Genomic DNA, 15,604 nt, shown 5'->3' with positions numbered 1-15,604 from the left:
AAAATGAATTATTGTGGTTGTTGGCATCAGGGGGAGGCCAAAGAGTAGCAAGATAGAGAATTTCCGTGCCTTCCATTGCAAAAATCAATTTATAAAATGATGGATTAAATGAAAAGACTAGTTTTTAGTCTTTCTCTCTCCTCTCTCCTCTCTCCTCTCCTCTTGTTGTGTGTTTCCATGGTTGATTCTATGAGGGAAAGTAGTGGGTTGAGATGAGAGATTTTGATCATGGGATGATGTTAGAGCATAGATTGAGGTTGGAAGGATCATGGCTGTTGGAAAGCATTATTGGGTGTCCAATCACGAGATACGTACGACATAAAGTGTGGTTTTATGAGCAAGTCGTAAATATAACTTTTGAATGATAAAATTTGGTTGAAAATGCTTGTATTTAATGATTGTCAATGCTCTGATTGATCGAAAATGTAAAGAAATCAAGAAAAACTAGTCATCTAATAATTTCTTCAGAGCTAGTGTCGGCGGGCCCATTTTAGGTCTGAACAAGCCTTGATTCAACATTGTCCATAGAGAGAGAGAGAAAGATAGATTCTTCCTTTCACTTTTTGTAGACACACGCACGGAGAGAGAGAGAGAGAGATAGAAAGAGGGGGACATGTAGGGACGGAGGGAGATATAATCCTAATCAAGACATATCTCTCTTCCCCAATACTTTTTAGTTCACACTGCAACCAAGAACAACAAAGATAGAGATAGATAATTTCTCTCGCCAAGACAACAAAGTCAAAGATAGATTGTGTATGTGTGCGCACACACCTGCACTCCCACCAATGCAAGAAACACACAGATGCATCATCAATGATCTCAAGATGAGAGAGAGTGTGTGTGTGTGTGACGGACATTGAACAAGGAGTCGATACAGAAACTGAAAACTCTCTCTCTCCCTCTCTTTCTCTCTCTATGGGGTTTCTTGCAGAAGTCAGGCTGCATGAGCATTAAAGGGAAAATAAATTGTTGAATACTTTTCGTAATTATAAATTTAAGAACTACCTAAAAATGCCACATTCAAGATTCTAAGGATACCTCCATTTCCAAACACCACCTCATAACTTTTATTCACAAACTGTAAACTTTGAACTTGAACACTATGGTCCTTCTCTTAAGAGCAAGACCAACAAAACCTAAACAATTAAAATCTACTTCAGATTAAGTTTATCCCTTTGACCGGACAAGGAGCACGCAGTGCTTATGTTCGGGTATGGCACGACTAATAAAGGATCGCGCCATAACCTTAAAGATATTGATGATTGATTCTTCTTCAAAGTATTGCTACCTGGAGTGCATTAGAGAGATACGTAGAGTTGGGGTTGCTAGGAGTGGGTGTTTCCGACAAGTGATTGCTGATGTTTGTGCAGACATGTCGACATGGCTCTCACCTTGGGGCAGTTGCCAATCAAAACAGTGGACAAGATTTGCAATAGTGAGCTCAAGGGTGGGCAGGGCAAGAGGGGAGCCTGGACAGCTCCTCCTTCCTGAACCAAAAGGGATCCATGAGAACTCGTCGACATGTTTACTACGCAGCTCTTGATCCCCAGCTTGTTTGAGGAACCTCTCCGGCCAGAACCTGTCAGGTTCCTCCCATGTGGCAGGGTCCCTCCCAATCGCCCATGCATTCACCAACAGCCTTGTCCCCTCTGGAAGATTGTATCCCATCACCTCGCAAGGCTCCCTGGCCATGTGTGGAAGCAGAAGAGAAACAGGCGCATGCAAGCGCAAGGTTTCCTTCACAATGGCAGCTACATAAGGTAGCTTCGTCATGTCGAAGTCTTGGACCATTCTCTGCAGTCCCACGAGATTCTCTAGCTCAGCTTGAAGCTTCTTTAGGATCGATGGGTGGTTCAAGAGCTCCGCCATGGTCCAGTCTAGTGTTACAGCAGTAGTGTCGATTCCGGCTTCGATCAGCTCCTACAAACCAAAAAAGGATCTCAACTCAGCACAACTCTTTTAAGTAGGAAGTCAGACATTGATGATCTCAAAGCCCCGCCACCGCGGTTCCCTCCCCCTTCCCTCTGTCTCTGTCTCTCTCTCCATCAATATCATGTAACATTTCGTACTATTATCTGCGACTTAATGCCCACCCGGCTCAAGGAGGAGTTCAAGAGAAGTTCATCGAGAATATCGTTTGAGAGGTTCTTCTTCCCATGCAGTATATTGAGCTGATGCTGCTTCTCGCGTTCCGTTATCAAGGTTTCCCAAATGGTGTCGAACCCCGCGTGCAGCTCGTCTATGGTCCTCCTGACACCGCGGTCGAGGAACCCCAGCCACGGTATGAAGTCGCCCAGGACAGGCACCTGGAACACCACGGCGGTCCTATGCACCAGCTCCCTCAAGGTGCAGCCGGCGATTGCCACGTCGGGCGCCCGGCGGCCGAAGAGAATGCGGAACATGAGATCCTGCACCATGTTGAACATGGCACGTGTGAGATCGACGTCTGCCACAATCGCAGCGGGGTCGGCAGCCAAGGAGTGGACGAGGCGGGCCACCTCCTCCCCCCTGAGAGGCTGCGTCTGCTGGACTCTCCGCGCGCTGAAGAGCTGAAGGGTGGCGACCTTTCTGACGTGGCGCCAGTGGGGCCCGTACTGTGCTAGCGCAAAGGAGTGGGCTTGTCCGTACAGAAAGCGGTCCGCAAACAGGGAGGGCGGCCGGCTGGCGAAGACCTTGTCGTGCGTCTGCAAGAACTCCCTGGCGACCTGGGCGCTGGAGGCCACCACGCTGGGCGTGGACCCCAGGCGTAGGCCCATGAGAGACCCGTATCTCTCCGCCAAGCCAGCCAGCCGCACGTGTGGCAGATCGCCGCTGAGATGCAGCAGGTTTCCCAGGATGGGCAAGGGCCAGGGTCCCGGAGGGAGCTGATATCGATGGTGCCGCCGTCCCGTGCAGTTATTGTATATCATGTTGATGCTTAAGTAGCTGACCCATACTAATGTAATCAGTAGCGCACAAAGGGCGCTACCTGTAAGGCGCTGCCAGCCGATGCTCAGAGCTTCCAAAATCTGCATTTTGTTCCCTTTGCTCCTGCCTGTTACGACTGAGACGATCTCGCCGGAACACAGAACCAGGTTATCACATATTCGCACACTACGAAAGACAAATAGCTTTGAACCTCTTTGATTTGTTACCTTCCTCGCCTTTCGACCATACATATCACTTTCGGATTATCACATATTAGTAGCGCTACGACAGACGAAGAGCTCTCGACCTCTTTGATTTGTTACCTTCCACGCTTTTCGACCATACATATCACTTTCGGATTATCACATATTAGCAGCGCTACGAAAGACATATCACTCTGGACCTCTTTGATTTGTTACCGTCGTTTTCTACCATATATATCACTTTTGGATGATTCTTTCCCATATTTCAATCGCAGGTACAGTGTAATATATTTTAATGTGGTAACATTCAAAAGTAAAGAGAGTAAACACAGCATGAGAGTGGATGCAGCATGGCTAGGCCATCATAGTCCATGGTTTCTTCAAAAAAAGCTTATAGATCCAATTATTGGATTTGGGGCAAGGCCAACATGGCTACAAGGTCATATTTCAGAGTATTACGAAGCTGAGAACTAGTGAGGGATGGACTTCTCTTGAAAGCTGTATCGTTCCTCTTAGACTCAAGAGTCTGTTACACAACTCCTTTGTATGCGACTTAGGCTATCATGGCTGTTTTAGATCATCAACAGAGCTTACACAAACTTCACAAAACCCTTAATCTTCGGTTATCACTTTCGGATTATCACATATTAGCAGCGCTACGAAAGATGTATCGCTCTGGACCTCTTTGATTTCTTACCGTCGTTTTCTACCATATATATCACTTTTGGATGATTCTTTCCCATATTTCAATCGCAGGTACAGTGTAATATATTTTAATGTGGTAACATTCAAAAGTAAAGAGAGTAAACACAGCATGAGAGTGGATGCAGCATGGCTAGGCCATCATAGTCCATGGTTTCTTCAAAAAAAGCTTATAGATCCAATTATTGGATTTGGGGCAAGGCCAACATGGCTACAAGGTTATATTTCAGAGTATTACGAAGCTGAGAACTAGTGAGGGATGAACTTCTCTTGAAAGCTATATCATTCCCCTTAGACTCAAGAGTCTGTTACACAACTCCTTTGTATGCGACTTAGGCTATCATGGCTGTTTTAGATCATCAACAAAGCTTACACAAACTTCACAAAACCCTTAATCTTCTGTTAGGTATATATAGCTTCATATCTCAAGGTAAATGAACAAAAACTTGACTCGGTCTACACTTAGCTCATGTGATAAAGAGTGAGGAAGAGGAAAGAATCAAGCACAACAACAAAATGACCTTCACACGATGAATAAATGTGCTTTCTTAGTTTAGTTCACAATGTCTTGATGTGTTTTGCTACTCATGAGAGTCTCAAGACTAAGAGGAATCATGAAGCTATATATGCAATCCCATAAAGCTGACATGATCTAAATGGAAAGCCCACTTCTAAGGATAAAAACTTGTTGTTATCTACCAATTCACAAAGTAGATTTGTAGTTGTCTTCACAATCGTGGGAGATCCTTTCTCAACACAAAAGCATCCAAATGTCTTGCCTTTGGCAAAAGCTTCAATGTTATGATCGGGACACACAAAGTCTGAGAGCATGAGAGAGAGAAGGAAGTAACTGGCCTTTATGAGGATTGCTTGCCAGAGCTTGGTAAGCCGTTGAGAAATCTTGGATTGGAGAATTTTAATGCAGAGCAAAGGGCATTCAATCACGTCCTATGAGTCAAAAAAGCTCAAGCCAAGGGTGTCTATAGATTGTAAAACCTTGCAACCAATGATTTAGTAGAATAGTCCAAGGATGATCTTGATGCCTTTTCCTAATAAGGCTAAATGTTGGCCTCTTGGCTTTGTCTTCGAGAGCCTCTAGTTCTACTCCTCCTTGATCCTTATGAGAAGTGATGAGATCCTAGCTTATCTGAGAGGGCTTCTTGTTGTTTGTACTAGACTAAAGAGTTATCTAAAGAGTTTCTCCAGTTGTTGCTAGGCATGCTTAGAGAATGGGAACAATGAGGCAATATAGACAATAGACAATGTCAACATGCTCTTGACAACAATGATTCTTCTTACCAGAGAGATAGGAGCCAAGTACCATTGATTGAGTTTCCTTGCAAATGTTTGGGCAAAGGATTAAAACATTTGGCCCTCCAAGCCTAATAACTCTAAGCCATATTGAAAGACCCACTGCCCATGCTCTCCCAAAAAGAGTAAATACAATTGAGTCCCTCTCTACTACTACCATTGAAGTGTTGTCATCAATGAAGAATTGTGCCACCATGATATCCCCACTAGGAAGCAGAAGTCCTTTGATTATGCTATCGTGAATCTTTTCATCTATTTTACCAACCAATGGTTCAGTTACAAGAGCGAATAGGAGGAGGGTTATTAGGCAATTAGCAGGAAGGGAATTGAAACTAGGCCATTGATTTTGATTGCAGCTGATGTGCTCTTAAACATGGCAATAATAATGTTGATGAAGAGTAGGCCAAATCTAAATGTCCTGAGGACCCGAAGCATGAAAGACCAACTTACTTGATCATACACATTCTCCAAGTTCATTTGACTAGGATGAAGCTACTTTGGAAAGAAAGTGCATGTTCAATAGAGAGATTTAGACTCACTACAACATCATGGATATGGTGGCCATATAAAAGGCATAGTGTTTGGGATGAATATTTCTAGAAAGGAGATATTTGATTCTAGCAGTCAGAGCCTTTGCAAAGACTTTATAGCTGCAATTGAGCATCATTAGTGGATGCTAGTTGCCAACTTTCATGGGAATAAGGGACTTTGAAATAAGCTTAATCAACCCTTGGTTCAACTCATTCATCATGGCTCCTAACCGCCTAAAGTGGTTAACTAGCTCAACCAAGGCGTTGAAGCATGTCCCCTATAGCTTCTAGAAGAACTCCAACTAAATCCCATCCGGTCTTAGAGACTTGGCCAGCCTCATTTGGGAAACCACATCCTTGATTTCCTCAAGAGAGAAGGGCCTCTCAAGAAGAAACACTTCATGATTTGGGATATGCATCATAGAACAACCATCAAGGAAGTCCTTCCTCTTGTTATAGTGACATAGGTCTAGGGGTTTTGTACCAGTGATTGAAGCTAGATGAGTTTCAAAGGCTTCAACAATATCATGACTCTCCTACATCAATTCACATGTAAGTGCTTCTATCGTAGCAATAGCTTCCCTCTTATGTTTGACTCTTAGTGCATTGAAGAAGAACTCCAATGACCCATCGCACATGAGTTCCTATTTTCCTTTGAGCTACACCCTTGGCTACTTGGATTCTCTCCTCCTTGTAAAGTTGGATGAAGTCCTTCATGTTGATGAGCAAACATTGCATCTAGTCATTATTGGGAGAAGTGGAAAGGACTTTGATTAAGCATTCCCTTACATAGGAAACAAAGCATGATCTTGGTATCTTTCCTATGCCTTCCTCTTGCCAACAGACTTAGGAAGCTCCATGATGGCATGTAGGAATATTTTTCATCTAAATTCTAGAGGAAGAGCCAAATCTAATTTATATTGCCAAACCCTAGTGGCTTTCTTTAGGAACCTTGGATTTCGTGTACACCTTCATTGCATTATCTCTCTCTAGCTAAAAACCATTCGTGCTTTATCCACCTATTGATACTTGCATGCAATTGTAAGTGGGATGGTCTAGTAAGTCACTACATATGTGCCAATTCACTTGCCAATGTGTTATCGCTTATCCTCAAGCTTTGTTATATATTTCACCACATAGGTCAATTGATTTCCTAAATGCATGCATTGATTTCTTAAATTGTTCCTGTGCATCTGTAAGTGCGTGTAACAGGAATTATCTGTGTATATACACGCGCAATTACACGCGCCTACAGACGCGCCATGCAAGTATACAAAAATTTAAAAAAAGTTGTGGCTTTCTTTTCAAACCCATGCTTTCCTGCGTTTTTTGCGTGTTTTCTGCAGTTCGAGCTCGACATCACTACTCTTGTCTATCTATCACTTCATGAAGACAATGAGGCAAGGAAATAAGAGTAAAAAGAGGACAGGAGGAAAGAAGAGCCAAAGAGTAAAGAACAAGAGCCAAACAGCAAGGAAGAGAAAAAGATTCCAGCAACTTACCAAGGGAAGGGAGAAGGAGGACAAGGAGCTTGCAACCTAGCGGCCACCCGTTGGAACAAGCAAAGAAAGTGAGTTCTTCTTCTCTCTCTCAATTTTGTTTACTTTCTCTATTTGTCTGTCTCTCTCTTCTCTCTCTTCACATGCTGGATCTTGTCATCTATGGAGGTTTTTTAGCTTTGTTTTTTAAGCAAGTTTGAGAAGAAATGGTGCGACTGTGCACATCTGTCAGTGCATCCAGATGACAGTGTAGACGCAGCTATAGACGCGCTGACAGACACCCACAGAGACACGTTGACAGATGCTCACAAAGACGTAGGTATAGACGCGCACAGAGACGCAGGTATAGAGGCTGCATGTAATATGTTTTATCTGCACATGGTAATATGATTTTTCTTGTGTAGATGTGGAATCCTGGATCTTCCAGCACCCCATTCAACAAGGAGAAATTCATGGGGAAGATGACCAATTATCTTGGTCGCCCTCCCACTGCAGAGGAGGTTTTCAGTGTGATGTCTGGGACACCTATCACATCTTTGCCTACACAGGGATCAGCTGAGGTACATGGATCGGCCAAAGCACGTTCATTTGCAGAGGCACGTGTATCGAGTGAGGTAGAGGGTAGTGCACGTCGAGGGAGGAGGGAGAGTGGTACGGGAGGATGAGGAGGTCGAGGGCTTTGTGCGGGTTGCCTAGGTGGTGGCTCTCGATCACCCTCACCGAAAAATGAGAGAGGTGAGCCTCCATAAATGTACTACTCTATCATTGATGTTGGTGGTATCTTGCATGACTTTGAGGGGAGGGAAGTGATAGCCTACTTGAGGAGTGTCATGCATGCCAAATACAAAGATTGCATGATTCCCTTCAAGCACCAAAAAAATGGTTTGTGGCAAGAGGTGCTACGGGCAGTACATAAAAGGTACCCTAATCCCGAGAATTCACGATTCTCAGATGATTGGGGACGGTCAAAGGTGAGAGACGCGCTTCATAACAAGAGGTCTCACCTTATGACGCGCGCCAAGGAGTCATTGCGGAGACAAGAGCAGGGGCGCCCTGGATATGGCCAACCACCCAATTGCCACCACAAGGAGTGGAAAGAGGCCAAGAAGAGAGCAGCGGAGAAAATGATAAGTCGCCAGCATGCAGAGGCGCGACGTATCCAGATGGCAACCATGGGATCGTCCCATTATGGATCGAGTGGCAGGGAGTCATGGGAGGCTAAGTTTGTAAGTATTATTTGATTTCTTTTTTTAAATTAAATTTTGCAATTTGTTTCACTTCATTATATAGTGTGTTTTAATACGTTGTATGTTCAAATTGTTTTGTAGTATCATATCGTTGGTAGGATGCCTACTCCTAGAGAGGTAGGCTACCATCGAGGTCATAACCGGGCGTCCACTTGGCAGCATTTCTACGAGGAGGGACTCATCACGGAGGAGCAATATAATCGCGCCATGAGGATTCCACCACCAGAAGAGGTATGTTTTATTTTTTACATGAAAAGTATAGATAACTCTAATTTATTGTTTATAATTGTATTTATATACCTTAATCCTTTGTGTATGTGAACCTTGATGCAGTTGAGGATAGCGAAGGAGGGACTAGCAGTAGCGGTGGCGGCAACGGCAGCGGTGGTGGTGGTGGCAGCGATGATGATGCCTCTTCTGAGTAGATATAGAGGAGCCCCATGCATGCATGCCTCCCCTTGGCTTGTAATTTTCATTTTTGATATGTATTACTTTGAGCTAGTGCTTGCGACCATGACGTCACAAGCAGTAGAACTCATAATGTAAAAATATTTCATCTATATATATGAAATTTCGTGTGCTACATACATTGTTTTGTTTTCAGTATCCAATCTTCGAAATAATCTTTCTCTATTTTTCCTAAGCATACAATTTGATGTTGATGGGGGGAAAAAAACCAGAAAGCATGTGGCTTGCAAAGCCACATGCTCTCTGGTTTTCTTTTTATGCCTCTGTTTTGCACGTCTATCAGCGCGTCTAAATTGCAGGATAAATGCGCGTCTATTCTCGTAAAAAACTTTCAGAGTAAACGCGGTTCTAGACGCATAGATACAAACATGTATAGACGCACAATATGAATATATCCACTTTTTTATCAATATGATTAATTTATTTACATAGTGCGTTTATACGCGCGTCTATATGCGTGTCTAAATGTGCGTGTAACTTTGATCATAAGCGCGCTTTTAGATGCGATTTTGTAGACGCGTTTATAAACACGCCCGACATTTTTTTTCACAATACAAATATTGCGTCTACAAGCGCGTCTATGGAGCCTTTTTGTTGTAGTGAATGTGGGATCCATATTATCTAAAGCACACATGCACCAAGAAAAATCCTCACCTCAAAAATTGATTTACAAAACTCTACATCTTCTTTAGGGCATCCACCTTACATGGAGATGGCTTCCTACCATAATAATCAAATATGTGTCCAACTAGAAGCTCCTCATTGACTCCAAAACAAGAATTTGCACTTGATAAGGTCAAATGTATCTCCTCCAATGTAGTCAAAATCCTATCGCAATCCAAAATATGATCAAGAACAAAGCACCTGCAACCAAAAGCATCCAAAGACTCATCTTTTTCCCCCTTTGCACAATCTTTAATAGGCACATCATCTAAAAAAGGCGTAGTTAGCTGTGGAATGAAGTTAGGAAAGACCCTATTTTGTGGTATTTACCATATGAGCCACTAAATTTGTGGCTCCCTTTGGTAAAGTGCACATCCAAACAAGGCCTAAAGGCATCTTCATAATGGTCAAGTTGCTTCTCTATAAGGCAAGATGAAACTAATTATATCCAAAATGTAGATCTCTAAGCGAGTAAATAGCTCATCTAGCAAAAGCCTCTACAAAACCATCCACATCTGGATCTCCACTGATATTTTTGATTGTCACTCTATTAACTAGCTCACAAATGTCCATCAAAATCTTCTCATTCAACAACTTTATCAATTTCGATAACTATGTCTTTGGCACTAGAATGGACAGAAGATTCCAAGGAATATGGAGAATAGTAAAGATAACCATCGGAGTTACTACCTCTACACTTGGGCAAGTTACTCATCATGAATATATATGTGTATCACGTGAGTTCAAAAAAATGTATTTTTAAAATGTCATTTTTATACATTTTTTACATACAAAAGGGTGTAATATAAAGGTGTTATTTACAGATTGAATAGAAAAGGCTTATGTCTTATTTAGGAAAAATTCACAGATAAGGATATTTATAAATAGGCCTTGAATGCACGTGATGTAGAGAATATACATATAGTAACTTCCCTGAGCCTCTACATCAACACGCCCAATCTCCTTAGGCAAAAAATCAAACACCCTACCATGCTTTTCCAACATATCCATAAAGCATTGCTTCTCTGCAAAAAGATAAAGCATTGCTTCTCTACAGAAAGCCAAAACTCATCATTCCCAATTTTTACCTCTACTAAAGTCTTTATTAAGAACTTGTGTCCAATCTGTCTAGGATCTCACAAACTTGGCTACCTTGCAACTCTCCTCATCTAATCCTCACTATCTGAGGGTAGCGATCTGCAGTTGGTTTAACTTTCTTGACCATAGTCTTGTACTTAATGAATACCTTGTTCTTTATCTATTCTCCTAATCTCACACCCCATGGCATCCCACACAACTCTACGGACTAAACATAGATAGTCTAATATTCATTTGATTGAGCTACCTTAGCCTCTAGCTAGATCAATGTAGCAGTCTCATTGTACATCTCTAGAGAATACGCTAAGATATCACTAGAACAAGTCAAGACACTAATTTTCAGCATGGTCTCAAGTTCTACAATAGTCACTACAAGGATATAGGAGTATAGCGATAGCCATTTCCAATGCATTTTAGCGACGGTACCCATAAAAACGGGCCAAAACCCGAGTGTGGAATTTTGCTCAAAAGAGCGAAAGAGGGAGAGAAAGGGAGAGCAAACTGCATCTTGTGTTTCAGATGGAGAGGGAGAGAAAGAGACAAAGAGGGAGACAGAGAGCTTCTCATTGCTATCGCCGCCATTTGCAAAGAAGAGGAGGAAGTGCACAGAGGGTGATGAGGAGCTGCTGAATCAATCCTCAGGCCTTTGCGGTGAGTGCATTGTTCCCTCTTAGTTTGTTTTTGTTTTTTCTCATTTTCTTTTGCTTTTCTTTTGTTAAAAATGATGTGTACTAAGAGAGAAAGAGAGAAAATAAGAGAGGGAGAGGAAGAGAGAAAAAGAAAGAAGAAACGAGAGAGAGAGGGGAAAAAATGAAACATAATAAAGAAAGAGAGAGGGAGGGAGGGAGAGAGGAGAATGAATGGATAAAAAACAAAGAGAGGGTAAGATCTTGTTCTTTAATTTCTTCTTTTCTTGTTTGTAGTAGTAATAGTAGTTCTTTAATTTCTTCTTTTATTATTTGTAGTAGTAGTAGTAGTAATAGGAGCAGTAGTAGCAGCAATAGCAACAATAGCAGCAGCAGCAGCAATAGCAGTAGTAGTAGTAGTAAGAGAGAGAGAGACAGAGAGAGAGCAAGAGAGAGATATTTTGTTAAAGGAAATGAGAGAGGGAGAGGAAGAGAGAAAACGCTTCGTTGATTTCTTTTCGGTACTATCATAAAAAACAATTGTGCTTTTTCAAGGTGTTTAATGATTTTTTTAAAAGCTACTAAAGTATCATATATTACCACTTACAAATATCATACCTCAACCTCGTGATGATGCGTGACGTGTTTTATAAAAGATTCACTACAAGGATTTAAGCTTATAGCGACGGCAAGTAGCGACGTCGCTATTTGCATCGCTATTTGCGACGCTCCACAGGGAAAAGAAAAAGAGAGAGGGAGGGAAAGAGAAAGAGAAAGAGAAAGAGAGGGAGAGGGAGAGGGAGAGGGAGGGAGAATGCATTCTCTCTCTCCCTCTCCCTTTTGCTTTTGGAGAGTGTTAGGATATATTGTGAGAGGGAGAGGAAATGAGAGAGAAAGAGAGGGAGAGGGAGAGGGAGGGAGAGAAAGAGAGAGAGAGAGGGAGAAAGAGAAAGAGAAAGAGAAAGAGAGGGAGAGGGAGAGGGAGAGGGAGAGGGAGGGGGAGGAAATGAGAGAGGGAGAGAAAGAGAAAGAGAGGGAGAGGGAGGGAGAGTGCATTCTCTCTCTCCCTCTCCATTTTTCTTTTGGAGAGTGTTAGGATATATTGTGAGAGGGAGAGGAAATGAGAGAGAAAGAGAGGGAGAGGGAGAGAGAGGGGGAGGAAATGAGAGAGGGAGAGAAAGAGAAAGAGATGTATACTCAAATGGATAGCTTTATGGAGATATATGTCTACTCAAATGGATAGTTTTTGTCTACTCAAGATATAATCCACCTATGTGTGTATATATTGGAACGATAACATATCCATGATTATGGTAATGGTATGCACTTTGCTTTTTTAATGGGTACCATTACATCGACTCCTTAAGAGGGCTAAAAATTGGTCATACACTTTATAAAGTCTAATTAGGAGATTTAAGACGCACGATAATAAACTTATCGATAATGGTATGCAATGTGCTTTACCATGCGCCACATACATTGGTGACTCTTTAAGATGGCTTAAAATTGGTCATATCCTTCATAATGTCCAAGTAGGGGATCTAATTGTGATATGCATAATTCCTTGTTTTTGTATTAACCTTATAGGCATAACAAATTAGTAATCATGCCAACTAGTCAACGGAAGGACTAAAAGAAAATGATACCCTAGCTAATGGTCATTATGGTACTTCATCAAAATGAACCCAAAAGTATTGCTATAGAAGAAGAATCCCTTAAATTGAGCATAGGATATTTTCTTCAAATGTTATGATTATGAGTATAATTGATTGGAACAAATTTTATAACTATAGTTGATAAATTTCATAGATGGCATTAATTTTTATACATGGACCTAGGACAAAAAAACCACATTACTAAGATGCTTTTTGTTGAGACTGATTTATTATTAGACTAAGAGATCCTCAATGATGCTCATAAATTTTGTTGACTAGGATTACTTATACTCAAAGCTCTCTAGTACAGTTGTATAAGTAATCCTAGTAGAGCCCCTCTAAGATACTCAAAGTACATAACCTAGAGACCGTAGCTAGGTATATAAGGTATAATGGCCATATAAGAAGACACCTCAATAATTGATTGATTACCACTAAATCCAAAAGAAGAATCATGTTCCATCCCCTTCAACTCTATATTCACCTCGTGAAGAACTTCATTAATCATAGCATCCTTGTCACCAATCTTTTTGTTGCAATGATGAAGTAACATATTCATCACTTTTCCTTTTAGCATCTAAGGCATTATCCAATCTTTTAGTCAAGTCCAAACATTTAGTCTTCAACTCATGAACCTTATGAACCAATACTTTTTTTTTCTACAATAATGAATAATTATCTACCGGGAAAAACAAATCCTTAAGCATGGTATATGGCCGAGATGTAACATCAATAAATCTCTCAACTATTATGTCCCATGCATTTTTTACATCAATCAGTAAAGCATTTCTTATATCTTGAAGTTTAGATTTCAACACCATGGATGCATCAATATCAACCTCAATGTTTTTCAAAATTTGCTTCTCAACCTCTTGCAGAGGCTAAAACCTCTCAAGCAAGAGCTTATGGTCAACTTGCAACTTGACATACATCTCCATAAAGCTATCCATTTGAGCCTTGTTTTCCCGAATTGTATTACAAGTCATTAAATTGTTTGTTGTAACGTAGATAAGATGGAAAACGAAGAAGGTCCTGTTGTTCAAGATCGCGAGGCGTATCTTAATCAGCATGTCCCATGTCCTTGCTCTCAATGCAGACAGTCGAGGGTAACTGATGCTTCCTCTCCCTTCAAGACTTCAACCTGAAGCATTAATTAACTTTCCATCATTTAGTTCCTTGAGCAAACAATGCAAACAGTGCTCCTAAACTGTTACAAGCACAATCAAACCAGTGGTTGTTTATTTGGCCAACTACTAAGGACTGAATCCTTCTCTCCGAATGTATCCAGCATTCGATCCAAGATTAATTGCGACTTGGCAAGATCCCCCAAGGGTTTGTTTGTTCACCCTTTTGTCCTTGGGTTAGGGCCATACTGTGTTAACCCAACTTAACCAATACATTAGGTTTCATAAATTCATAGTAAATCCTAGCGACCATGTCACTCTAACTTGATTCATCCTTTGCTTCCAAGAAAAATATCTAACTTTCCTTAACTTGGCGATTTCCCCCAAGAAAGGTGATGTAATAGGATGGTTACTCATCCTCTTACACATTAAACTTGTGCAAGTGGTGTACAAATCGGTCACTGTATGTGCACGTAATGAGCGTTAGAAGGTCCCTAAGAACAAAAGAACTCTACTTTTTGCACACCAATCAATGAAGAAAGCTTGCACAACATGAACAAGAGACCAACTGGGTGCAATCTCCCCCCATGGCTTGTGTGAGCGCTCCACAAAGCATGTATTTCATATATTATTCATCTTTAAGCTCAAATAATAGCCCAAATTACAAAATAGCACGCTTTAGCTTTTTAGTTTGCTTTTGTGCCAATAAAGAATTAAAGCTAATGGGTGCCCAAGAAGTCAGGCGGTACCCAAATACAATGTCCAAATACAAATATTTAAATCGTGCGCCTATGCATATATAAAAATAATAAATAAATATCAAATGCTTTGATAAATAAGCATGATAAAATATAGGCGCCATGCCTAAGACAAGCGCCCATAAAAAATATTGACGATAACTTGAATACACGCTATCCTCCAATGCTTCCCATTGCCACCGCTGCTTGCTCTACACATCAATTGAAGCATTCACAATTGTTAGAAAAATAATACAATTAAACTGACAAAAGTGAATACCTAGCGGTCTTTAGCTATATAAATAAATTGGTTAGAAATCAATCATAACCTAAATTTATCACAAGTGCGCACTCTAAACTCATAAACGTTTATTAATTTAAATATGTATTTTGTGGAATCACCCGCTATGGAATCACCCACTTACACATTAAATTAACAAAACGCCCGAAAAGGATAGGCGTCCCCATCAACTTCTCGCACAAACAATCCACTTTGTGTATGAGCCCCGGTAATAAAATTTTACGGAATCCACCGCAAAACCTCACAGAATCCACCGTGGCACGGAATCCACTGTGGAATATGCCTCCTAGCATCATACCCCCGGGGTGGGATAACAATTGTCCTCAATTGCTATTAGCTCAATATGGAGCTAACAGAGCTGGGAAAGCATTTAAGTCTCTAGCGTGCATCCATTGGGCCTCTTCAACAGGATGATTTTTAAACTTGACCAAATATCTAGAATATCTATGGCCAGTTCTAGTAGTCATAAAGTCAGTATCTATAATAGTTTGAGGCTCAAGGATTTCAGTTTCATCATCTAGTAAAGGAGG

At 41.2% G+C, this 15,604-nt stretch overlaps 1 protein-coding gene across 2 annotated transcripts; it reads right to left on the bottom strand.

The window, feature by feature from the left end:
- Nucleotides 1-961: 961 nt before the first annotated feature.
- LOC148012160 (cytochrome P450 CYP736A12-like) lies at nt 962-3,250 on the bottom strand. Of its 2 annotated transcripts, XM_087669035.1 has the most exons (3): nt 3,138-3,250; nt 2,097-3,046; nt 962-1,923 (listed from the first exon to the last, which is right to left on the bottom strand). In XM_087669035.1, the coding sequence occupies exons 2-3, from the start codon at nt 3,015-3,017 to the stop codon at nt 1,288-1,290; spliced, it is 1,557 nt and encodes a 518-aa protein (XP_087525161.1). In that variant the 5' UTR covers nt 3,018-3,046; nt 3,138-3,250; the 3' UTR covers nt 962-1,287. The 2 variants fall into 2 exon arrangements, with proteins under 2 accessions (XP_087525161.1, XP_087525160.1); XM_087669034.1 differs by lacking the exon at nt 3,138-3,250 and having other exon boundaries at nt 2,097-3,112.
- Between the last annotated feature and the right edge of the window lie 12,354 nt (nt 3,251-15,604).

Source organism: Lygodium microphyllum, chromosome 27 (genome assembly GCF_053477565.2).
Source record: "Lygodium microphyllum isolate KBCC chromosome 27, Lygodium_microphyllum_v1.1.10, whole genome shotgun sequence".
Lineage (NCBI taxonomy): Eukaryota > Viridiplantae > Streptophyta > Polypodiopsida > Schizaeales > Lygodiaceae > Lygodium > Lygodium microphyllum.
Note: the sequence above shows the minus strand (reverse complement) of the source record. Positions and strands in the feature narration are given on the sequence as shown.